The sequence below is a fragment of the Salarias fasciatus genome, chromosome 23, assembly GCF_902148845.1.
Source record: "Salarias fasciatus chromosome 23, fSalaFa1.1, whole genome shotgun sequence".
NCBI classification, from domain to species: Eukaryota; Metazoa; Chordata; class Actinopteri; order Blenniiformes; family Blenniidae; genus Salarias; species Salarias fasciatus.
In genome coordinates, this window is record NC_043766.1 from 16,477,589 (window position 1) to 16,503,837 (window position 26,249).

Here is a 26,249-nt window from a genome sequence, read left to right on the forward strand (position 1 = left end):
TTGTGTGAGGCATCACCGAAAACCTTGTATTTTTCTCCAAAGTGAAATAAAATAATAAGATGTATCCTCACTGACTAAGTCTTCATCTATCACTATCATTTTGACCTGTATGTTTGAATAGAAAACAAAACAGGAGTCATTGATTCATATTGTAATTTTATTTACACTGTAAAATTAACAGCAGTGCATTTCTAAAAGCGTGCGAGATGGTATGTTTTACTGACAGTAGTCAAAAATGTTATGCCCTATTCTGCCACAAGAGGGCGACAAAAAAGCAAGCAGCAGACAAATCAAACCCCCCCTTGAAGTCATAATATCTTTGCAGTGAAACAGAATTTGCCATATGCAACACTCAAATGTTTCCAATGAGAAGCATACTATTTACATATTCAATATGAGTAGCTGCAGAGCTTAGATCTTTCATTAAAGAACTTCAGTGCACATGAAATGAAACATATGGTACAACTCTATATTGCTGGAATAAATACACTGATTATTTTACTGGTGTTGTGAGGTTTAAGGCTATGTTGGGCTTTGCAGCAAGATTTCACAGTGGTCCTCCCCTGGTTGCATCTGTCTCAGACACAGTACTTCCAGAAGCAAGCTGCATAAAAAAAGAGGTAGTGATATTCAGATTGATGATAATAATGCAAAAAAGGTACCAAAAATATATCAGTCAGTAATATATTGTCTTAATAAGTGTGCGAAATTCTTAGCAAACTTACGTTCACCACGCTTTCCAGTTATGGACTTGCCTTCTGCCATATTAGCAGTAATCTTCCTCTCGAGCTCCAGATCATCCTTTAACACCCGCAGCTAAAAGGAGAGATTGTAGAGATTGAGCACATCCAGACAGGTTACTGTCAACTCTGGATCAATATACCATCTGCTCTGGCCTTTTTACATGAAGTAGTGCAGCAGATGTTCACTTAGTGTCTGTTGTGAAGTAAGGATTGATTTAGACTTCTTTAAATTGATTTTTTTAACCCCATGATATTCAATTATATGCAAAAAAAAAAAAAAAAAATGTTTATTAGAATTGTGAAAACACCCTTTGTTCATCTCTGTTTTTAGCTGGCAGTAATTAAAAAAGGTCTTACCTCCTCTAGCTCAGCTAATGTATTGGCGAGTTCAACACCTGTGGATAGAAAATCTGAGTTAGTATGAATGATGTATTTGTTTTGTATATATGTATATAAAGGATAACATCTTATCTTTAGATCTCACCCAGAGGATCGTCTTTTTCAACAGGAACTAAGCTTTTATGGACTAATAGCGCCAGAATCTTGCTCTGAAGGTCAGTGTCTTCTTTGGCATTAAAAACATGATTTCCTATACGTGCAAAAGAAATCAAAATTTTATATATATATATATATATATATATATATATATATATATATATATATATATATATATATATATATATATATATATACATATAAAATTTAAAATGAAGTCACCCTGGTTTTTTTAATTTACTCAGATCATAATTATATAATGCAGCTGATACCAACCAAATCAAAACCGAACAAAAAATATAGCACTTCAGTTCATGCAGATAATACACATGCACACAGTGTTTGTTTACTCACCAGGATTAAATATTCCTCTTCCCTCCACATTGAGCACTCCCTGCAGTAGTAACAAAGCCAGGAGTCCTAAGCAGTAGTTCACAACTGTTACTCTGTCCATTGTACTGAAGATGTGGTCCCAAAGAAACCCTGCGGTGTAAGACCTCCTTAAAGCAAGCCGGGCAATCCACTCCTTTGTGGCCATCCTGCCAATACATTTATACTTTTGTGGGCTGGTAGGAGGAGCCAGTCAGCCCCTTACGTATTAAATCAACAACTATTCATTGTGGACTTTGTCAATACGCCACCTTTTCACGGGGACCGTGAAGCGTCTGAATGAAATACGGTGATCTGACGTTGCAGTGAAGGCCAGTAACCCTACATCACTCTGACACGAGCAAATCAAACTGAAAGGAAGTTATCAATCAGCCGGCTGGTTATGAGAGACCAGATTCAGATCTTCTTGGCACTTGCAAGTCTTTTTCTTTTACATTAATTGCTTCTTTAAATAAATATATGAGAGTGTATTGGTCTGGGGGAAATAGAGGAAAGTAAATTGATCCAGTCCCTAAGTGCACCATAGTCTGAGATGAGTTCCTCAATCTTGGTTTAAGGATGGACTTGGAGCTGAAGGAACATTCATCACTGGGAACAAGACGAACACCCAGCGTCTCCCAGGTCACTGTAGTCCATCCAGTCCATCAATGCAATCGCATCTCATAACTCTGCCAGAGGAGCATGCTATGTGTTAGGGAAATGACCTGGCTAGCACCTTCTATATTTGGCTGGTGAAGGTCTCATAACTTCACATGACTTTGGAAGCTTTCATCCAAGATGTTTTCACAAGCACAGCTGTTTAGTCATTGAACAATTTATTACTCAGCAGGCAAAGAATGCAACAAAGAAGTGACCCAAGTCGGGAGAAAGTTTGTCCAGGGGTGAATGTAGGTTACACAGCTGATTGTGTTTTCAGTTACAAATTGGAAAAGATTAAAAATAGAATTATTACAAATCTCAATGACTTAAGTGAAGGAAACAAATAGCACTGCTCACATACAATACATTCCCTACTATAGATTCCCTAAATTGACTCCTTTTTAGTTTTAGAATTGATCCAAGGATTTCAGTGGTACATTTTAAACTCTGCAGGGTTTGGCTCAATCAAACGTTTCTGAGAAGCTGATACCGTACGAGTCTGTATGTGACTTTGATTTCTCAGGTGATACCCCTCCGACTATTCTGAAATCCAACTGCGGCCAAGTTTGTCTTTTATAAGGGAACCTCAAGTTTGTACTGACATGTTTGAGTAGATCAGGCTCACAGAATGAATGGCTGCTTTTAAGTCACATCTGAATGTCACTTTTATAGACTTGTATTAATGCTATGCTGTTGAAGTTACTGCAGCTAATTTAATTTATTGTGCCAGCTTCTAGGCAACTTATTCAATATTCTTCTTCTTTGTATACATTTATTCATGCTCTGTTATTTTAGTGTTTGTTATTATTATTATTATAGACCTCACAAAACATGTGCTGTTGAAGTGCTATCTTAACTAATGTTGGCTTACCGTCTGAGCCCATGTTATTTTGTATTTCATGTTCTGTTATTCTGTCTTATGTGCTCTGCTAATTCTTTTTTTATTGTACTTTCTCAGCATTCACATTTCTGACTCATTATTGCCAAAGTTCTTGTGAAGGCACTTCTTGAACGTTGGATTATAAAGGTAAATGAAAACATTTCCATCAGTTAGGGGTCATGGGGGGATGGAGCCGATCCCAGCAAATAAGTAAAGGTATGCTACACTCCGGAGTGGTTGCTTGTCCATCACATTAACACATACAGGCAATTAGGTTTATGTTTGTGAATTGTAAAAGTACGTATAGGAGCATCGTAACTTTTCTACTATTAGGAGTGAGCTCTAACATCTACACCACAGACCCTGATGAGCCCCAAATAGTAGAAGCAGTAATACGAGAAGCGACAGCAGCTACACAAGTAGTTGGAGGAGGATGATATACATTAATTTATCCATGATGCTCTGTGTATCAGGTGTCACAAGGTAATCGGCCGGTGAACTATTCATGGAGTAGCCTTTCTTTGGTGGGTCAGATGTTCCACCCAAAGGAAACAGTATTTTTGATGACTGAATATTTTAAACATCTTGACTAAGAGTTAAACCAGTTCACAACTACTGTTGGTATAAAATGCTGATGTTGTGGATGATGTAGACTCCCACAGATGGCAGAAGTCTTTCAATAATTCTTTATTTTCTTCATAATATTAGAGGTCAAGGTCAAAGCACTTCATTATATACAGTATATGGTCACAGTATGTGGCTGTTTACTCAGCATCTTATTGATCAGTCTGTCAACTGACGGCTGTGATGAATTTATTGTAGTCTACGTAAAAATAAAAATAGGCCAAAAATAATAACTGCGGTCAGGTGAGGTGTAAGTGCGGCAGACCTCCAGGTTGAACTTCTGAACACTAGATGGTGCAATTGCTCTGACATCCATAGGCGGGCTGCTATGAGTTGTCATAAGGGGCGCAGTTAGTATGAATGAGAAGTACAAAAGCACACAGAACCATGGATTCACTATCAATGGAAAATACATAATTTCATTCAGTCATCATTGGAACTAATATGCCTTTAAATGTGCACACACACACACACACACACACACACACACACACACACACACACACACACACACACACACACACACACACACACACACACACACACACTGTATTAGCAAGGTAGGAAGCACATTTCCTCTCAGGGACAGTGGTTTTACCTTTTGATCAAGATGTCTTGCAACTGCAGCTGCAGAGATCTACAATAACTGAAGCCGGCAGACCGTCAAGTTAAACACTTTCAGTGCCAATTAGACCGGAAGAATGTAGATCGGTCCTCCAACTTAAACAGCTGCATCTCTGTTTGTTGTGAATGATTCTACATTCATTACGTGTGGTGTTGTTAAATGCTGTGACACTGCTTTCCTAAAATCTCAATGTCTCTCATAAAATACAATTAAAATACATTTTTAAATATATACTTAAATACATAAAAGGAATACAACAGTCTGCCGCACCCAAGCAACATTTGCCTTGTAAATGTTTAAACTTTGCTTGGTATTTGGTCTATAATTTGATTAAATTCTTTTTTTTTCTTGCATTGGTCAGACTGTAGTCTAAACGTGTCCTGTTATTTTTTATTGTAAATAGGATTTTCTGAGATTAAGGCAACCAGAAAAGTTTACATTCCAATAAAAACTACTTTTGTTTTGTTTTCGTAGCTCTTCCCAGAATATTTTAAATTTTCCTACATTGTCACCTACAGTGAAAGCATGTTTTTTTGGTTTATGTACATTTTATCCATCCGCCTGGTGTGTTTTTGCTGTATTAATTTCAGTTTTTTTTTTTTTTTTTTTGGCGTTTGCAGCCCCCCGCGTGGCTCTGGATGGGCCGCTGTCAGGGCCGAGCGGGGTTTTATTGCGACACGCGGCAGCAGGAAGCGCGTGGAGCTGTGCGCGCTGGTCGGCAGAAGGCTCGGGGAGGGACGGGCCGAGGGAGGAGGGAGGCTCGTAGAAAATCTGACACGCCAGCTCCGGCGGAGCAGCTGCAGCCAGGCAATTACGGCAAAGACGTATCCAGAGAGGGAGGATACCGAAACTAATCAAAAGGGCCGTCCAGCAGCTGAACCATCAATCGGCTTTACGAGTGAAGGCGATCAATCAGGCGGCGGCAACCTTCGGGAAGAAACGCGGAAGTGTAACTCACCGTCAAGGCTTTTTTTGACTTATTATCGGTGACAACATGGCTGAATGTAACGTTAGCATCGACAAGAATAAACTACCTGGAGTCAAAGAGGGTAACGTCTATGACACATTTCCCCGCTACATGTGAAACGAGCTAGCTTGTCAAGCATTTCTGGTGTGCACTCAGGAGACACTACTGAGGTTAATGTTTACCGAGTGGCCGCAGGTGTATTGTCTCATTGTGCTCTCCCATTCGCCGTGGCTCTGATGATGGCTTTTAGCACACTTTGCTAGTGGATGCTAACACACGTTAAGTGGTATTCGAGGCAGGAGTCAGAAAGTCAGCGGTAATTGGACTCCGCCGGGGTGCAGGTGCCTGATTCTTGTGTCTCCGCTCGAGGCTGGAATGACAACCGTTGGTGTTCACGTCGATACCCATGTGGATTGTGTTTCTCCCTGTGTAGCATGGTGTTTTGGGTGACGCTACGATGAATTGATTCACGGGTCAGATAGGATGTGTTGGGTTTGCACAGTTAAGCAGAGCAGCAGTGTGAGAAACTGCGGTGTTCACAGGTCAGGTGGCATTTGGCTTTAGCACTGATTACATGGCGTGTTCGCCTGATTATCACGTTTGTTGTTCATTTACAGATCTGTAGATATGATGCGTTTGTGAAGTCAGACTTTCTGATACGATATAATTTTCCTGAATCTGTTAACACCACCCACCTCCCGTATTGCCTCCAAAGACGCCTCACTTTGCCTGTGTCTGCTGCGTTTTAGTAGTGGATTCCACTGAAACAGATAGAAGATCGTGGACAAGATGCTGTGCTCGTGGAGGGAACTGGTCCTGTGTGTGTGAAGCAGCTGCTCGGCAGGAATGCTTGTTATTCTGGTCAGAGACTGAAGAAACCTGCAGGTCCACTGCTGGTCTCGTCTGCAGAGTGAAAGAGCCATAAAGCTGCTGAAGTTCCAGTGTCTTCCTTTTTGTGTTTGGGAAAATAGCAAACAGCTTTCAAATTTTACTGCACTGTAAAATGTCAGCAGCGTTATATTTGGTACTCTTCCAACTCCCATCCCAAATTAAACATGAAGACTCACCTTTTAAGATAACATTCATGGTGCCTTCATGTTACTGTTATCCCCTTTTAGTGACGGAGTGAAATATCAAAAGCTAAAATCCTGCCATCACTTGTTGCTTATTATCAGTATAACATTGTTTTGCCTTTCTCAAGCTCTTTAATGGCATCTGTCACTAAAAAACAATCGCTGGAATACTTAAAGCCACTGATGCGTAAAGCTATACCAGGCACCGTAAAACTTGTTTCTTGGCTAAGAAGATTAAGCATATGGTTGAAAAATGCTCCCTCTTAATCAAATCCAACAGGCCTCAATCAGTGTGGGGCTTTGTGGAAATCTTGTTCTCATCTTTCAGCGTCTGTTTGTACCAGCCATTCAGTTCGACACCTATTACAAACACAACAATGTGAACATCAGAGTGTGTGTGTGTAATTGTAGCAGGTAATTTCCTCCGAGGTCCCTCTAATGCACACATGGACTTGATCTCTGGTTATTAATATTGGATGTGTAATCATCTGAGAAGATAATGGGTTGTGAGGTGATTTGAATTAGACTTTTCTCGCGAAAGATAAGAGGATGATAGCTTACTTGACTATTTTATGAGATTGCTGTTAAAATGATGGCAAAATACATAATGACTTTCTCATGTGTCCTATCACAAGAGCAGGTTTTTGTTTGTTTGGTATCCCCCACTTCCACCCTAAAAAAAACACAGCAGTGGTGAATACCGTCAAGTAAGATTAAATCATGCCTAATGCTCTGCTTACATTTTCTATATCTTTGATACACTGGTGTTTTACAAAAACTTTTGACACATGAAAAACTTTCTGTTGACTTTTTTTTAGGCCTTTTGCTAAATCTAGTCCGTGTTGACCAAGCAGTGTATCCGCACACCCATACTTAGTGGAGGTTGTGAGAAAGGTCTTAGATGTCGCTCTAAGCTCTCCGACACAGGAAATGGTCTATGACTGACGATGGGGAGAACTTCAATGAATGTGCGTTGAGGGTTTGATGAAGAACCTCTTAAATTAGTCTGCAAAGTACTCAGGATGAATATTTTACATTAGTAATGCTGAACCACATTTTGAAAGATTGTTACAGTGTAATTTTGCTATGCAGATTTTTGCTTTAAGATGGAATCCATGGCTTTTGTTTTTTATAGTTAAATATTGGTAGCCAGGGTCTTTGGATGAATTTTCATTTTAAGATGATTACTATAAATGTGAAGCATCAGTTTTTGATCTGCTTCCCGTACTATAAAAAAATCAGCTGTGGCTTTAGGAATTTAGAATTTTATTGTTTATAGCTGCAGTGCACAGCCCTTTTCCCCCAGAGTCCCTCTACATGGGCTTTATAACACACTGTGGATCTGATGTTGGATTTGCCAAAAAATTGCAGTGAAGGCAAACACAAGTGAACTCACAAGCATACTCTGCCAAGTAAAAGCTCTGGGCTGTCTGCTCGGATATTTCACCTAGCTTGTCACATTCATGACACAAAATTTTGGAGGACGATAATCTAATTTGAATTACATGAGCATTAACTGTGTGTATAAATAGAGTTGCAGTAAACTGTCAGACACATGCAAATGACACACACGTCTATTTTCATGAACAGCACACTCATGTCACTTACTGAAGGCTCCTTAACAGTCTCTAGAAGAAACTCAGAAAGCGGAACTAACTTTTACATGCCTAAATATTAAATCTGCTTTTCGCCTCTGAACAGTATTGACTCCTTACCAGTGCTGTCGACCACACCACTTTCTGGATCACCTAACTTTATTAGATTGAAGACACTGTTTGGTGCAGTGATTTTTTTTTCTTTTCTACATTAATTAATGTCACAAGCCATATCTATACTTCAGTGTTACTTCTATCATTGTGTTATAGATTTTTTTAAAAATTGCTTGTGGTTATATTAAATTAAATTTAGCATCCTGTTGCTGATGGTAGACTTTCAAATAATTGTACTGCTCTTTAGTGTGTGTGGGTGCATCCTTAGAGCAGGATGTGAAACTTGTAAATGTAAAATAAAATTTAAATATCTCTGCTGAGGTTTCACAAGTGTTACATGAATAGCTTCAATGACTAATCATCCAATGTTGATCATTTTTGAACATTAAATGAATACTTCCTCAAACTATTTCTTTTTAAATTAATTTGTCTCTCTGTTTTGTTTTGTTTTTCCCCAGTGTGCCGAGACTTTGCCGTGCTGGAGGATCACTGTCTGGCCTACAACCTCCAGGAGCAAGAAAGTAAGACTAGGTTTTACTGAATTCCTTTCATTTCCATTCTAGGAAACAGGAGAGTGCTGCTTACTTCAAAAAGTAATATATACAGTGTTGTCTGTGTAGTTGGTTTCAGTGAGGCAAAAAAAATTGCTGCTTTTGATTAATCAGTATCTGAATGTAAAAAAACAGAAAATTGCTCCTCAAAGACAGAATGAATAATATTCAACAAATTATCAGGGAGATTTGGGTCTAAACCTGTAGAAGAAATTATGTGAGAGAATGTTTAATCAAAACAAATGTATCTTTCATGTAACCACTTTCAACATTTCCCACCTTCGACAGCAAAGGTTGGGTTTATTGTGCATCTCTTTTACAGGCATTTGAAGAAAATAAACGTAAAAAGCCAGGCAAAGTAACTGTTGATAGGACAAGTCTGTTTGCCCAGATACAATCCATGCAATATGTATTTTTTTTCTAAGCTGTCTGGTAGGACATTTTTATGTTTGTTTATTTCTTTTATTTATATTTTACCTGCTTTGTTGCCTCTCAGTTGGGTGTCGTCATCATGCATTTGCATATTACTTCGTAATGGACCAACCTCTGATAAACTTTAAAATAGACAAATTGGACTTTCACTGTTGGTGCTCACTTAAATGTGTTGTTTGTGTGTATGTGTTAAATTTAACTGAACAAATTACAGCATCAGTGGCTGCAGCATGCTGAGACCTGGATACATCCTGTGTCCGTCACACAGTTCACAGTGAACAGTACAGGAGGCACAGGAGTGTGTCAGCACAGGTCTGTGGACTGACTAGTCTATGTGATTAATTTGCATCACATTAGTTTTTGGTTGTTGAAACTGAGACAATAGAAGTCCCTAGAAAATAGTTTAGTGTTTAGTTTAGATAGAGCAGCACACTGAGACTGGTTTTATTTATTTTTCGTTAGGCGAATGTGTACTTTTTGGTGTTCTTGGTTGTTTTTTGTTGCCTGTTTGTTTCTGCATGTCCCGAGTTGATATTTGATAAATTAATTGCAGCTTTTTTCACATTTATGTTTAGCTGCAGTAGTTTTTGCTTTCATGGAGATGAAAGTATTTTTGTGTTATGTTTTTTGTTTTTTACATCAGATTTTTTTTTTTTTTTTGGCTTGAGTGAGCTATAGGTCAAGATTTATTCTGGTGGCTTTTGTTGAAAAGATATTTTCTAAATTAAATTTAAAAAACCTTTTAACTATACACAAATATCTGAAAATGATCACTGACCACTGATTTTTTTTTTTTTTTTTTTTACAATGCAGATCTGTGGGCTTTGGAGTATTTTATGATTTATTTTTTTTTTCGGTCATTTCATATCTCTGGGTTGACTCTGCAAAGAAAAAGACCAGATGTCACGCAACCCATCCTAAATGTAGATTAACCATAATTAATGTGGCTCTTGCCGGACCTGCTGTTCTGCTGTCATTAACCCTTTCAAAGCTTTGGTGATCTGTAACAAAGGCGCATGCTTTGTTCTTTTGTTGCAACAAACACTGATGCTATTTGAATTGGAAAATGCTCATTTCACACCCTGGAGGTCAGAGGGATCATGCTGATCGATCAAGCTGATGGATCTTGAAAGTCCTCTGACTGTGTACCGTCTTTCTGTTTTTAATTTAAAGAACACACAGATGATCATTCCAAAAAAGGCTTTTTACTATGTATTTAAAGTCCATATCGAGTTACAGCTGAGTTTTATTGACATTCAAAATGTTGTCCATGCACAAATGAAGTATCCAAAACTAAAGGAAAACATTTCTTATGGCTGTGTCAGCACTTGGCATCTTTTGTGTCTGGCATGTGTTTTCTCCATTTCAATGAGAAGTTTTCCTGTCGTTTGTCATTTGTCAGCTCTTTCACCCTAATTCCCCTCTCTGTGAATGACTCAAGACCTCTTTGCAGTTAGCTTTGTCAGATGAACATATATCACAATGTCCTGTCATGTGGTTGGTTTTTTTTTTTTGGCTCTTGAAAGATCAATTTGTCTTTCTGAAAAACATGGCAGTGGATAAATGATAGCCCTATTCCGTGTCGTGACATCAGTTATGACTTCAGATATTTTCTGTGAGGTGTCTTACGCTAACAGTTGATCATGGCGTCATCCTAAAAGAAAATCAATGTTGGGCTCTTAACTTTTTTAACAAGTTTACACAGCTGTCACCCAGTTTCCTTTTTCAATTCCACCGATCAGAAGCTGAAATTGCTAAATGCAATTTGGTTCTTTTCACGCGAAAGCTGCCAGTAGATCAATAGCTAGGTGAAACAGAGCTGAGTGAGTGATGCTCTCCATGCTTACAAAGTGTTTGGAGTGCGTCAGCAGGTGGAATTTATCATCTGTTATGGCCCGTAAGGTGCCGTCACACAACCTTGGAACGGCGCTTCAGCGGCCAACATTCATTTCTCAGTGACTAAGAGTGCTATCAGTTCAATACCAGAGACTGAGGCGTCTGAGTCCTCAGTGTTTGTTTTTCACTGCAGACACGAGCGACACTTCAACTTCCCAAAGAGGAAAACATCAAAACAGTGTAGATCTGTAAATAAACTCTTGAGCGTGCTTGGTAATTTATCTGATTCTTCATCAATCCCACGGTCTAGCCAGCTGACCTACTACTCTGGTTTGTGTTTACACAGTTGAAAAAAAACAGTGTTTGTGTTTGTATCTGCAGTTGAAAGCCACTTGGCTTCTAACGTCCATAAGAGCCGTCTGGTGCAGAAGGACCTGCAGGTGGCCAAAAAGCTGCAGGAGGAGGAGGATGAGAGGGCGAAGATCCAGAGCCAGAAACAACACAGTGACATGTGGGTGTCTCACACATAAGGACACACTCAACACACACTCACCATGGTCAGAAAGAAATGGAAACTAAAGTAAAACACTCGGCAAAGAGAAAGCTGAGGATCAAGATTGAGTGTGACTTGACTGCATGAATAACTCATGGAAATTCAAAGACACTTTTTTTTGTTCAGTATCTGTCATTTTGATGGTGGCATCTATTTCAGATTATTTTAATCCTGTTTGGTTCCTATATACCTATACCTTAGATTTATGCTACACCCCTGTTATTAACAGCTGCAGGGCTGTCTTGGGTAATTTGTTAAAGGATTCAAAATATGACCAAAAACTGAGAAAGAAGTGAATCATCACCATTTTTATTGGAAGAAAAAATATAAAGTGTGGGAACTAAAAACGTAAATAATGCATCCATCTACTAACCTCTTTGCGAACTGATAGTGATGTGAGATAATTTACCATTTTATCAAACACAAAAAAAAAAATACCTGGATCAATCTGAATCAGAAGACGGCAGCAAAAAACTTGGAGCAGGGCCATGCTTTTTGTTATGTTCCCACCTATAAGAGTTTGGGAAGTCCAGACACCAGTTACTAGTGTTTGGGGAGACAATTGTTTCTAGATAATCTTTACATAGAGAGGATCTGTATCTCTGAAATGCTTAATTTTTTTTTTTTTAATTACCAGTTGAACGGTTTAGTTGTGCATTACCTTTCAACTTGTTTGTGATTCATGTCAATGGGCTCTATGCACAACTCAACCACTGCCTGAATTCCAGGAGGCTCCTTGTTTCCTGTCTTTCATGATAGGACGAGCTGATTACTGCAGGTGTGTCTGACCATTACTGTTGTGGTGACAGAGGTCAGACACACCTGGATTAATCAGCTCGTCCTGTCACGAAAGACAGGAAACAAGGAGCCTCTGAAGTTCAGGAAGTGGTGAAGTTGTGCATAGAGTCCATTAGTTTTCAAGCCTTTTGTTGTATAGCATGAAATGGTAAAATATTTCACAAAATTTCAATACCTGATACTGTTCATTAGTCTTTAGGGTAGAGAATATGAATGAATAGGATTTAATAAATCTGGGGTTAAATTTGTATTTGCATTTATTACAGTATTCCAAATGAATCTCAAGTTAAATAAAATGTACGTGTTAAAAAAATTGTAAATACATTTGGGAGAATGAAAATAAAATCCACAAAGGAGAATGAAAATAAAATCCACAAAGAATTATGCAGTTTAAGCAATTGAAGACAGGTCAGTATGGTGACACATCACATGAAAGCAATTGTTCAGTATTTTTTGCGAGTGATATCAAAAGCATTTAATATGCAAACCTGACTCCATCGTCCATCTGCGTCATATTTTGGAAAACCAGAATGACAGTGAAATGGTAACTAACTCATATGCTGCGAACTTTCCTCGTGTTGTGGGTTAGAGTCTGGACAATAATACATGAAAACATTTATGAATTTAACCCAAAGCTCGTAAGGTTGGGAAATGTTTTGGAGTGATGCTCTTTTTTTAAAGTCAGTGGAAATAAACATTTACAGCGATCACTCACAGAAACCGGTCTCAAAAAGCACTCGGACACTGACACAAGCAGCTTAAGCATATCCTTCATAGTCTGTGGTTCATCTCTAACTGTGGTTCATAATTATATTCCTCAAAGAGTTTGGCTTCCTTTCCAGCCTGCATGTCCAAAGCTGTGCAGCGTGTACTGACCACTCAGGCCTGAAGCAGAAACAAATCAAGCCTCAGTGGCTGCTGCTAAACCAAGTTGCTCGCCTTCTTTTCATTGATATTTTCCAGTGCTACAAAAAGATGCTCTCCTCTCCTGCTTTAAACCTTTTATAATCAACATTTCAGACTGAAACACACATTTTACACACATAGTCGTAGGATATAGTAGTAGCATAGCTTTCCTGGAGAGAGAGAGCAAACGCTCTTTCAGCATTTTACTGAGAGCTCACTCTCCCTCCGTCCTGCACTTGCCAGTGTCATCTCATGTAAACCAATTATACACAACACTGAACAGTCAGATACAATGCAGTACCGCATCACATGTTTACCAGCTTTGCACATTCAGATTATACATTTGCTTTTTTTTTGCCAGCTTATGCTTTCCTGAGCAGGTAACTGCTTAAGTGATAAGCAGGTGAAGTGCAGGGACAATAAGCTGTCACGTTTGTCAGTGCTGTCAGTAAAACATTACATTACGCACAAAGAAAAGCGATCTTTGCATAACAGCGCTGCAGGCAGATGGTGTTTTCGTTAAAGTCGTGATGCAAAAAGATGAGTGAGCCAAGACAAGCTGTTGAGATCAAAATCACGATAGACAAAGATATTCTGCTTCTGCCTTTGGCACGCTCACAGTCTCAGAGCATAATTACCGGGTAGGGCCCAGAGGTGCTCACGTTCTCCACACTTCTTTTTTGTTTTTGAGCATTAGCTGGATAGTTGTGCCCATCTCCTTTTTGTCTTTCATGAACTGCTTTGAAAATCCAATATTTACTTTTTGGGTGTAGGGCTGACCGAAAGCATGTTGGATCTAGATTCACCAGCTTTGTGAGCCTCCGTACAGGGCTTTCACTGAAACACTTCAGTCCTGGAATGTTGACTTCAAAGTTTAAGACAAAACTATGCAATATATTATTAAAAGTTCTCAATCTATTGAGTTTTCATATATCGTTATTTTTGATACGTATATATCGCATGTAGAGAACGGCTTCAGTGAGTGATTGCTTTAATGTGTATCATCTATATTGTCATTTGGCAAAAATGGATTAGCATTTATCATACGATGTGTTTCATAGTACAGGTGCTGCCAATCAGGTGCCTTCAGACGTGATGTTAATGCTGAGTCGACCTGAAGTATAAAACTGTCATGTATGAAGGTCATGCAGGGTTCATTATTTCACACATTCATGAAATACATTTACTTCGATCTTCAGCACATTCATTTTCTCACATCGTCTGTCCTTATTGCATGTTTGCTATTTTTCATTAGTAAGTTAGTCTTTTGTATGTCCTGTTAAAAGGTAAAGTGATCAGAGATGAAAATGTGAGTCCTAAATTTGAAGTTATGCTTTATTTTAACGTTTTCATTATGGTTATACTTTTCCACATGTATGCATCATGACACATGCCCTTGTGCGAACCTCAGTGAGCGACAAGACAATGAGATCGCCCAGGAGATTCAGGAAGAACTGGTCAGACAGGCAGAGCAGCAGCGACAGCAAGAAGAAAAGGATGCGGTAAGAAACTCAGTCACACATATCTGGCCAGTCAAGCACAATGCCAACTGCACCTGCCTGTGAGCGACATGCTTCCACTGTTGTCCTGAAATTGGTGCATCATAGATCTAATTAGTACAGATGCAACAACATGTTTTCTAAACAATCTGGTTCTGAGGTCAAATTAGTGTTGTTCCCCTTTCTTCAGTTTGTTTCCATTTAATTTTTTTTTTTTTTTTCACATTTGTTGTATTTATTATGTATTGTGCATTCGCAATACAGGTCCAAAATCTAGTTTTTAGTGGCTCTATATTGTGATAAAAACCATTGATGCTCTTTACTTTTGTTTCACAGCTGACAAATTGTACTGTTGAATTATCCTGCATTCATTCTGGACTTGGATGAATAAATATAAAGTCTCACAGAAAAGTTGAATGCAGATGAAGTCGTGCAGCTCCAGACAATGTGTATTTACTGCTATGAGGACATAAATGTGTTGAATTGTGGAGTTTACAAACCTCAGCTCCAGTAAATTTGTGAGGATACTGGAGATGCTCCTGCTTATTTACTCCTTGCTCAGTCTTGAAGGTCCAGTGAGACTCTAGGTTCAAACATGTACTAATTGGCCTGAGTAAGATTTTGCAGCAGTTGGTTGTTTTGATTTTTCCAAGTCATCAAGGAATGATGTGTCTCTACTGTGACTTTTGCATATTCATGCCGGATTTCTCACTTGTGTCATATTTGTTTGTAGGCCATCGCTCGTAAGCTGCACGAGAAGGAGATGAAAGAGGAGAGGAGGAGACAGAAGCAGATGGAAACAAACTTTGATGAGGATTACTTTGAGGATCACGGGGGTAAGAAGAGAGCAACACAGGCTCATGTTACATTGTTTGTATGCGAACTATTTAAAATGCACATAAATGCATCATGACACACAGAAGTGAACTGCGTCTCCTTCATAAGTGCAAACAGAATGCGCTTAAGCTGATATCCAATAAACAGTCACTCTGAGATTATAATAAAGCATACGTTTGGTGATAATGAACTCATAGATTTCATGTTATATATTGAAGATTTCTCATTTTCGGTCAGTTTTGTGTTTATTGTCTTCATTCAGTTCAGAATTTTAACATGAGCATTGTATGCTCCACAGTGTTGAAGATTGCTCAAGTAGAGGTTTTCCACATCTTTACCATGATTAACTTTAAAGAAAGGGGCAACTCTTCTCTCTAACTGTCAGATGACTGCCATTGAAAAGGAAACACAACACGGTCATTTTTTTTTTACCTCTGATCTTAATATAATTTGTTAAATTCCAATGAATACAATAGGAACTAAGTGCAGTTTCACGCAGTATTGTTTTTTTGTTGTTATGAAAATTGTGCAATTAATTTATTTGAATCGTAAAATTAATGAGTTGACTTTTCACTTTTTTGTTATTTTCACTTTCATTGTATTGGCAATAAATCCATTTAGTATAGGTTTTTTGTTTTTTTTTTTTTTTGTTTTTTTTACCAAAATGATGAAGCATTTCCCCAATGCATGTTTAAGTCTAAAATAATTGTTTTTTTGTGGTTTGAGTGAAGTAATCCAATAATGGTTACCTCCAGATCTGGGAGCTTAACCTAAACACGCCAGCAAAAGAATGAGTTTTAGGTGACAAGCGTTTGTTTTGTTAGTGTCCTTTCAGGAAAATCTGCTGAGGTGCGAACAGATAGCAGATCTGCCCCTGACTGTGAAGAAGTCAAACTTCAGCCTGGTCCATGCTTTACTTGTCCTCGTGGGTGCGCATTGGTCCCTGTGACGTAAAAATCTTCATCGATTCCTGTCCGCTAGGGTCCGCTCGGATCGATTCGCGGACGTCCGCGCGCAGCCCATGTCCATGTGAAGCATGGACCAGGCTTTTAAAGCCTGGTACATGAACATCATTGCTGTCTAAATTCCTATTTATACAAGTTCATTTTTTGAAACAAGCCACACTCTGTGACATGTCAGACTTTGAAAAACTTCACATTAATGGCCAACTCTTATTGAAATCACGAGATACTTTGCATGGCTGTGCTCTTTGCTGTGCACGTTGATTGTGGAACTGAACACGGGTAACTTGCTGACAATTTCCATCCCGACAGACCAGGAGAAGCTCCCTTGTCTCTGGTGCTCACTAGTTCAGTACTGTTTCTGCTGAATCGTTAACAGTCTAATTACCCCTGGGTGGTGGTTGTTCATGCATTATGTTGATGCTTTGGCATCAGAATTGAGCCAGCTCAACATTTATCATTTCTGCTGTTCACTCAGCTGATGATTAGACTCCGACACGATTTGATAACCCTTGATGTGTAATGAATTATACTCCTTTAAACCCATCCAGACTAATGCTTGCACCCACCAGTTGAGGCTAAGTTTACTATGTTGTGCTGTGAAAACTACTTTAGAGGTCAGTGTTGTCTCCTTTCTTCCTACCTGTGGCAGTGGAGCCTTTACGTCAGTGTAGGTGCCAGCACCTTGGAGGGCCAGTAAAAGACTCTTCTATGTGTGAATAAGACCAAATTAACTGTGCCTGGTTGACATTTCACCAGCTAAACCGTGCCTTTGATGAGAACACCCCTATATGTTAACTCATTATGCTTGCATGTTAGCATGCCACTGTTAATGCTGGCCACCCTTGTTTGTCATCTTCTGTATTGAAGAGTCTCATTGTTTGTTATTTTGTTTTAATCACGGATTACACCCCTGCATGATTCATCCAAGAGGAGGCTGCAAGAGAAACACTGACTCATTTAGTCTTCCCCTTTGATTTTACTTCAAGCAGTTTGTGTGGGAGACTCATCTCGAGATCAGAGTTGATCCTTCAAGCTTTATCTTAATGAGAAGAGGAGGAATGCAGGTTCAGTGTGGGTCCTTCATAGGAATGGAAAACACAGGGACAGTCTTTGAATACACTTGTGGTTCTTGAACAAGGGTGTGACTTTCAGTGTGGGAGGCCAAAGATATTTCACGTTGCGCTTTTTTCCCTCCAGTTGCCTTTTCTTACTGAATCTGGCAATTTGGCTTTTCCTGCTTATATCCCAGGAGCCTATTTTATTTTTCTCCTTCTTGAGAAATGGACACTTGGCAAAGTCTAGCATAGATAAAACATTGTAGGTCGCAGAAAAAGGTGTAAACCGATTGCTTTTGTGTTTGAGAACTCCCACCAGTGTAGCAGTCAACAAATGATAGATTGTAGCAGTTTCACACTGTGGTATATTTACATGCTTTTTATATTTGTTACACATAAAGTGAACCTCGATGTATTTATGAATAGATTCAGATGCAGCGTTTTGACTGTAAACAGATCTGTGTGGAGGCAGACCCTGGCTTGTTGACAGACTCTGGATTGTGTGGGTGTCATCGGTTGTAAGTGAGGACCTGTCTTGTTGTTTGTGGACCACAGGTCGTGCAGGTGCTGTGTCACTTGGTAGCATGTGCTGAATCAAGCTGTCGTCTCGTCAACCACACTGCTTTAGGTAATTTGTGTCACTTATAGTCTTGTAATTTTCATAACTACACACCTGCTGAGTGTGTGTGCGCATGCAGTTGGAGAGGTGTTAATGAGCTCAGACATCCAAATCTGTGAGAGAATGACACATCACAATGATCAGTCAGATACATTTAATGCAGGATTTAACACTTCCGGTGTGTGTAAAATCCGAGGAAAATAACTTTAAGATTAGTCACTTTTAGTGTAAGAAATATTTTAATCCAGCATCACCCATTTTCATGCACTTTCCTCATCAGGTTCTTGGAACGGGCGGCTACTAACAAGAAACTCCACTCTCTGATTTATGGGTTTTATTTTTTCATTAAATGGACAGAGCTTGATGCAGGACCATAACAGCAGAACTTGTCTCTGCCTGACTGATGCACAAATAGGAAAGAGAAATCTTAATCGAGAAACAGGTACTTTTGAAAGCAAAACGACACCAAAGAGAAAAATGTGCAGACTTAAATTACTTTGTTCGCTCTGAGCAAGTACCTGTCAAACTGTGTTTGTACATGCCTGTTTTGCAGAGTTTGAACTTCAGTAGATGTGAAGCAGCGGTTAGATAACAAATTCCATTGAACTGACTGGCTGTGAGGACCGGCCTGTGCTTTGTGTTTCCTCAAAGTTCATTTTCACTCACTTGTATTCATTCAAGCTTAAGTCACGGCAACTCCCAGCAGACTGGTTTTGTTACAGACGAACATGTTGTTCCGTTTCAACAGTTTTCATTCTCACTTTAGGACCGTCACACTCTGATTACACTTTTGCTTTGATGTAATTTTCCATATATTTGTTTTCTATTGTGCCCAACCACATGCAGTGTTAAAAGGCAGGCAACGCCTGCACATAATGTCACATCAAAAAGTTCATGTGGTGTATGTTTCTATTAACACTGTTTCACTACATCACTTGAGTTTAATTTTTCAATGTAGAGGGTCTTTAACTGAAATTGTCCTAAGTTTGACAGCACGACGGCGCAGTGTTCAACTCTCTTGCCTCAGCCTGGGATCTCTCTGTGTGGAGTTTGCATGTTCTTCCTGTGTGTGCCTGGGTTCCCCCTGGATGCTCAGGCTTCCTCTCACGGTCTAAAAATATGCATGTGAGGTTGACTGGCCACACTAAATTGCCCCTAGGTGTGAATGCGAGTGTGTGGTTGTCTGTCCCAGTGTGTGTTGGCCCTGGGATGGACTGGCGAGGACCCTAAAGGAGCTGGGATTGGCTTGAGCATCCCGCGACCCTTAACATGATGAAATTACAGTGTCACAGTGTTGTTGAATTCTCTGCATTATTTTGGAATGTCTCACCATCTTTGCTTTACATGGGCCTCATGATCTTTGTCTTCTTATCACCACACACGTCTCACCCTGCGTTTACTAACACATCACAGCTTATGCCGGTTCCTATCTGCGTATTTGGTTTTCATGTTTCTGTGTTCTCATCATCCGTTTTCATCATTTCCCTCACTCTGTCCTGCTTAGCTGCAAGACGACCACTTGACTTGGACCAACAGTCACGTCACAAATTAAGTTCGGCACATGCTCCTGTGGGCCCCCATACTGATTACAACCCCGATCATGGTTCAACAGAGCCCAGAAAGAGCAGACATCCAAAACTGGACTCAGCCTCGCCCCACAGCCGTTCCAGATATCCAGAGCACTATCTAGTGGCCGAAGGAGGGCATGGCAGGCATGCAGATCCATATCCAGAGCATCTGCTGCCCTCCAGAGGAAAACATAGGGATGGATATCCTGACTATGAGTCTGCACAGACGGGCAGAGCCAGGCGCCCGAGCTGGGAAGATGCAGAGAGAGTGGTGAGGCAAAAGGAGAGACCGGCTAGATCACCTACAGCGCAGACAGAAAGAGACGAGGTGTGGGACAGGCAGCATGACAGAGGCAGAGACTATGAATGGGAGAGGCACATGGAAAGAGACAAGAGAGACAGGGAGCGGGACTATGATTGGGAAAGGCACGGGGGGAGAGACCGCAAGAGAGACAGAGAGCAGGACCGGTGGGCTAGAGACAGAGACAGGGAAAGATCCAGAGACCGGGTACAGAGTGTGGACGGAAGAGAGACAGACAGACTGAGACAAAGAGATAAAGACAGACATCGAGCGAGAACAAGAAGTGGAGACAGAGGACTTGCAGATGACCATCGAGATCTGGTACCGGGCAGGGAAAGACCAAAAAAAACCAGGGCCTCCTTGGAGGAAGAAGAGGATGATGAGAGGGGGAGAAAGGCCAGGGGTCGACGTGTCCACTCCAGCCCCGAAGAGGTGTTTGATGAATTCCTGAATGACGGAGGAAGAGGAGAGCCCTACGACCCCCGGCAGGGGTACAGTCCCAGCAGGGAACGCAATCATAGTCACCCCAGCGGAGAGACAGGTACCACCCAGAGACCCCTACTGGGCTCTGTGTGGGAGTGCTGTGCTGTGTGCTGGAGCCTTTCTAACTTTCTCTGGTGGTGGGTTGAATTAACATCGCAATCACTAATGGGGATCTGAAGGTGGTGCCGTCTTTGCAGTCAGCGCTGAGTGTTGATGTAATTTGCAGTTTGATTGTGTGAATGGAGCTGAACTGTTGCTTTAGCGCTGTGGGATTTGCTCGTCGTCTAATCTGGATTGTGCATTGAGACTGTGATTTCAGGGTGTGCTGTGACTTTTTTAGTAGAAGAGCTTTATGGCTTTTGATCACCTCAAATGTGTTATTTATCAAGGGCTTCAGAGCTGGTCTGCTTATTAAGTTCATAAACAACACGAAATCAATAAGACCCTGTTGTTCTCTCTCTCTCTTGTTCGAGCAACAGAAACACTAGAAAACGCCAGTAAAGACGCTCTGCAGCCCTTCCAGTTGCTTTTGGCTTTGTGACTTAAACAATATCTGTTATTATATCGGTCTATAAATAAAAACAATCAAGATCGTTGTACATACACAATTATTTTGATCAACACTTCGTAATTGATTTGTCAAGAAAATTTGAAATGTTCTCTAATGATGTGCAAATGTGTGATTCCTTTTTCTTTTTTTTTGACTGTCGATCAGCTCCACAATCTAAAGTTATCACTCTTATGTTCTAAGAAATTGTGAAAGTGATGTTTCACCATTTCTTATTTTCCTAATTCCGTTGATTGTTTTCATTTAGTTTCTCAACTAGCTGTCCTAACTCATTGATGTGATGTGGTGCCGTCGACAGGCCGTATTGTGCACCGAGGGAGTGGCGCTGTCGTCGCAGAAACGGAGTACGGACTGAATGAGGCTACCAAGGGCATGACGAAGCTTGATCTTCAAGAGCAGGAGATAATCGACTTGGAGATGGCCAGAAAGCTGCATGAGGAGGAGCTGAAGGTGAGAATCAACACCCTCGATTTCAGTGTTACAGTGACCTGATGATTTACGCCACAAAAGTTTACCTGTTCATATTGCAGCAGAAGCTTCTGCGCCTACTCTAATTACATAAACGTTGCAGCGTCTTGTGATTCGCTTGAGGCCTCAACGAAAGTATTCAGTTTCAATCATTTCCTTTGTTACATTGAGATGCTGGAACAATGCGTACAACTCTGGCAAAGTGTGACTTTCTGATTGTGCTCATGTTTTAGTCAACCAGCATGCAAGTTCGTGCAGCCCAGGTGGCACAAGATGAGGTGAGTGGACAAGACTGGAAACTGCTGCTGTGTTGCTTTTCGGATTCATCCTGTCATTTCTTGATTTCAGGCAGTGAAGACTGCACTATATGAGTATATATGGACATGTTAAACTCTAATTGTATTCCACCGCATTTGAAATAACACTATTTAATGTAGTAATAGTTATTACTCCTTGACATACGCTCTGTTTTCATTAGTTTTTCATTACTTCAGTTTCCACGTGTGTGTGAAGATTCTTGTTGTATCAAGTTTTACTGTTGTTCCAGGAAATTGCCAGACTGTTAATGGAACAGGACAAAAAGGAGTACAAGAAGAATCGGGAACGGGAGAAAGAAAAGGAGCGAGAAAGAGAGAGGTTGGCAATGGAGAGGATGGCAATGGAAAGGAGAAGGCCAGAGGGAGACTACAGGGTAACGCTGTATAACCACAACGGTTTTTCTTTTTATGTAAAGTGTGCACTTTTGGATGTGTGGGGATTTGTTTGTGGGGTTTTTTTTTTGGGGCTAAGCTGTAATTTTTATTTCTGCCACCGCACTACAACCCTAATTTGTGTTGGTCTCCAGCCGCATTCAGAAGACGTCGTCCGGCCCAGAACACGAAACGAGCATGAATACCAGAGGCAGAAGAACCACAGCAAGCCTGCCAGGTATCAGAGTCGCTAGATGTTTCCAGCATGGTCTAGGAACAGAAACCGTCATTTAATTTACGTTTCTTCTCCGTGCCGCTGTCTCTGTCAGGTCTCCTCAGCCTCGTCAACATAACTATGAGAATGTGAGTCCTGCCTATGGCCACTCAGACCACCAAGTTGCCCCTCGTGCTCCTGCCAGACCTGAGGCTGCTTTGAAAGGTAAATCAGCATCAACCTAATCTTCTATCAAGTATATTGTAATGTGATAAGGCTGTAGCCTGTGTGTGCAGCAGCATCTTTCACCTTATTTTATATTATTCCTAGAATGCACATTGACAATAGTTTATTTTTTTGTGGTAGAACATAATACCTTTGCTTTGGCGCAGTTCCACTTTGTTTTTGTGTGGCAACATGTTTGGTTGTCTTTAGCAGAAGGCACAATAGTCCTCACTGCACATGTTTTGGAAAGGAAGTTTCAATAATATAAACAGAAACCTTTTAAAGGGGGAGGATTCCACCATAGCCACGTCTGGCCATTCAGTGCAACCATGTGACCAGTCTCCAAACTCAGCATGAGTTAGTAAAAAAAAATGAAATTCACTAATGGCTGTTAGCTTTAAGAAATGTTGTACGCTTTGGCATAAGAAATTCTTAGGGTCCTAGTTTAATTACATTTTTAACCCCACAGGAGTGAGACATAAGCATGAGAGGAGACACACTTTTGATTTTTAGAAAACTTCCGGGCAAAAACCTCAAAACTGAAGCCGCAGCATGATGTGTCAAGCTCCTGATGGATCTCTCCGTCTCCTCCATCTCTCCTAGGTGCCTATTACAAGCGGTGACTCAGGCTCCGTACGCTGTCCAGACATGCCGTCAGTCCTCCATCCTCTTTGCGTTTTTTTTTTTTTTGTTGTTGTCGTTTTGTTTTGTTGTTTTTTTTTTAACTGCTCTGTTGACCAAAAACCTTTGGACAATCTAGCAAGTTGGCGGATGGCATCCACTTTTTTTTGTTTGTTTTAATTTAATAAAAGTATAGGAATTGGGCCCTGTGATGGTTGGAACCACCCTCATTTCTAAGTTTCTAGCTCCTGCTCATCACTGGATTCCACTCAAAACGAAGATTTTTTTTTTTTTTTTAAAGCAGCTTTCAACTTAAATCCTGTTTGAAGTCCCAAGTGTTTTGCAGCTGTTGCATTAGCATGAGGTGAAAAACCTTGAACAGAAACACATTAAATATTGCACAAAATGGAAACAAACACCTATATGACTTAGTTGATGTAGTGTTCAATAATTTCTAAATGAGCACTACCGATTTGTTCAAGCACTGACAATAAAGAATTATTAATTTAATTAAATCTATAACATTAAATACATTTCAAAGCTTATAAAGTAATTTTCAAACACTCAGGCTCGTTTAACGGCCCCCAACTCATCAATTACACCGATAATTAGTTTGTAATGCTTCATCCTCTTGTAGACTGCTCAGCATACGAACAAACAGACATTATTTACCAGCTGCCTCTCTGCCGTCAACAGTATCTTTGTGTTGCACGGGGTAACTTTCAGTGAACCAGTACATCTTTCTCTGTTGTGGCATCAAACCCGCAGCGAGGGGCTGCGTCCTTCTGAGAGGTGTGGCCGTGCACCCGGACAGTCACGCAGGTGTTCCTCACCACCCTTTCGGCACCGTCTCAGAGCAGTCCAGTTAGCCAAGCTTCATCTTTCCCTCCGGGAGATCAATTTCAGTTTTTAAATTTCCTATATCGTCTTCATGTTTCTTTTTTTTACCCGACGTCAGATCAAGTGTAGCCAAACGAGTAGCCTTGTGACACGAACTCCCATGATTGTTTCCTTTTGAGATGGAGCATCTGGCGGCTCACCTGCTGTGGTGGTTGTGTGCTGATGTTTGCTTTGGGTGTGGATCGTGCCATCACTAGAGCTGCCTGAGTCCCCTGCTGGATCTACCCATGCAATGTCAGATTTCCTCACGACTCTTCGTGAGACGCGCCTGTCTGGTCCTTTGCGACTGCTACCGTGTCTTGGGTCACAACATGGCAGCTGCTTCGTTCGCCTCCTGCCGCAGTCCGGTCTTACTGCACAACGAAGCTTCACCGGCCTTATCCATGTGCCACGCTGCAGCGTGTCGTGCTGAAAGGATAAATTTTTGTTGCTGTATCCATATAAATCAAGCCTTTCTCATGGTGCTGGAGCTCTGGTTTTGACATATTTACCACCTTTTTCCCAGCGCGGACGAGGTGGGGCTTTTTTGATGATCTATGGACTTGACCTGGCTTTTGCCCATGTCTTTTTTTCTAGTATATAAATAAATTATTTTATGTTGGGGGAAACTTTTTTTAAAGCCCTTAAAACTGAAAGTGGAATGACTGTAGATGACCCACTGTTCCTATGTGCATGCTTACTGAGAGTGTACAACAGTGTACATGCATTTCTGCTCTGTAGCCCATTATTTGGCTCCCTCTTTGGTATCAGAAAGGGTTAAAGCCACAACATGCCAATAATCCTCTCTAAGTGAATGAAGAAAATATCTGCAGGCTCATATACTGCTGTTCAATATGTAACTTTTCTTCCTGTATTTCATATCAGTTTTTCATTCAAACTAAAACTGGCCCATATTAAACCAGTACCAAATAGAAATGCATGTACGTTGCTCGTCTGTGTTAAACCTGGATTCATGCTTGTGCGTACGGCGCAGATGTTTATTTAGATATTTGCTTTTGATGTTTTTCTTTTGTTGTGCTACCCGAAACGTGTCGTCCATTGTGGAAAACAATAGATTCTTTGAGACCATGTGATTATCTTTGTTCAAAAAGGGAGCTTTATATTTATTTTTGTACAATATTTTGTCTTCTTTCCTTACATTGTTCCATTATTTTTTCATTCCTAAGCTTTCCTGCTGTCACTTCTTGTTTCAGACTCAAAGGCAGGCGTCACTTCCTGCCTGCCAGTTTTCACTAAGCCAGTGTGTCTGGATGAAGGGAAGTCAAAGAATCTAATTTTTTTTTGCCCAAAATGGACCTATTTAAGTCTTTTACTGCTCCAGGATATGTTTTATTTTCTGTTCATATTGAATAAAAATCTTTAGACAAACGAAGAGCACATTCAAGTCTTAAGTTAACTGAAATGTTTATAATGGCCACAAAATGGTTCAGCCTTTGAATATTTGGTGCTGTCTGCAGGTTCATACATTGTAATAAATGTTGATATGAAATCGGTTTCCTAAATGGGCTCAACTGTCAAGACTTTTCCTTACTGAATATGTGAATCTTTTTGTATTGCTGAGGATAAACGTGCCGGTGTTCCTTGGTTGTAATTTGTGCAGAGTTCTGGATGTGTGCCAAATGTTTGTCACTTTTTCAGGGAATTAACAAAAATGGGGTAGAAAGCTGAAAGTTGCAGTGAATGAAACGCCACACCGGTCAAGCTGGGTCTTCTAATTTATTCTGTGAGAGCTCCACCTTGTGGACTCGGTTGTGTGAGAACAAAAGAAAACAGGGAACTGGTGATCATCAGGATGCATCTTTGTGTATTTGTGGATGCTGTGAACATGACATTACATTGTCGGCGTCAATTTTTTTTTTCCTTTAATCTAGGGCTTGTATGCAATCTTTCAATCAATCAACACGTGTGTGTTGGGAATTGCTGTAACAGAACTTTTTCTTTATTATGAAAGTGAAATTGACAGGTTGCTTTTCCTATAGCATCTCAGTATGTAATAAACTGTTATCAGCATCTTGA

The 26,249-nt window shown here is 40.3% G+C and overlaps 1 protein-coding gene across 2 annotated transcripts; it reads left to right on the top strand.

Annotated features, from left to right (window-relative positions):
• The first annotated feature begins 5,130 nt into the window (after nucleotides 1-5,130).
• Nucleotides 5,131-26,249, top strand: ccdc50a (coiled-coil domain containing 50a). Of its 2 annotated transcripts, XM_030083329.1 has the most exons (12): nucleotides 5,131-5,445; nucleotides 8,604-8,666; nucleotides 11,346-11,475; nucleotides 14,633-14,723; nucleotides 15,454-15,556; nucleotides 19,701-20,606; nucleotides 21,415-21,566; nucleotides 21,818-21,862; nucleotides 22,132-22,275; nucleotides 22,429-22,511; nucleotides 22,603-22,712; nucleotides 23,316-26,249. In XM_030083329.1, exons 1-12 carry the CDS (start codon nucleotides 5,391-5,393, stop codon nucleotides 23,333-23,335), a joined length of 1,902 nt encoding a protein of 633 aa, XP_029939189.1. In that variant the 5' UTR covers nucleotides 5,131-5,390; the 3' UTR covers nucleotides 23,336-26,249. The 2 variants fall into 2 exon arrangements, with proteins under 2 accessions (XP_029939189.1, XP_029939190.1); XM_030083330.1 differs by lacking the exon at nucleotides 19,701-20,606.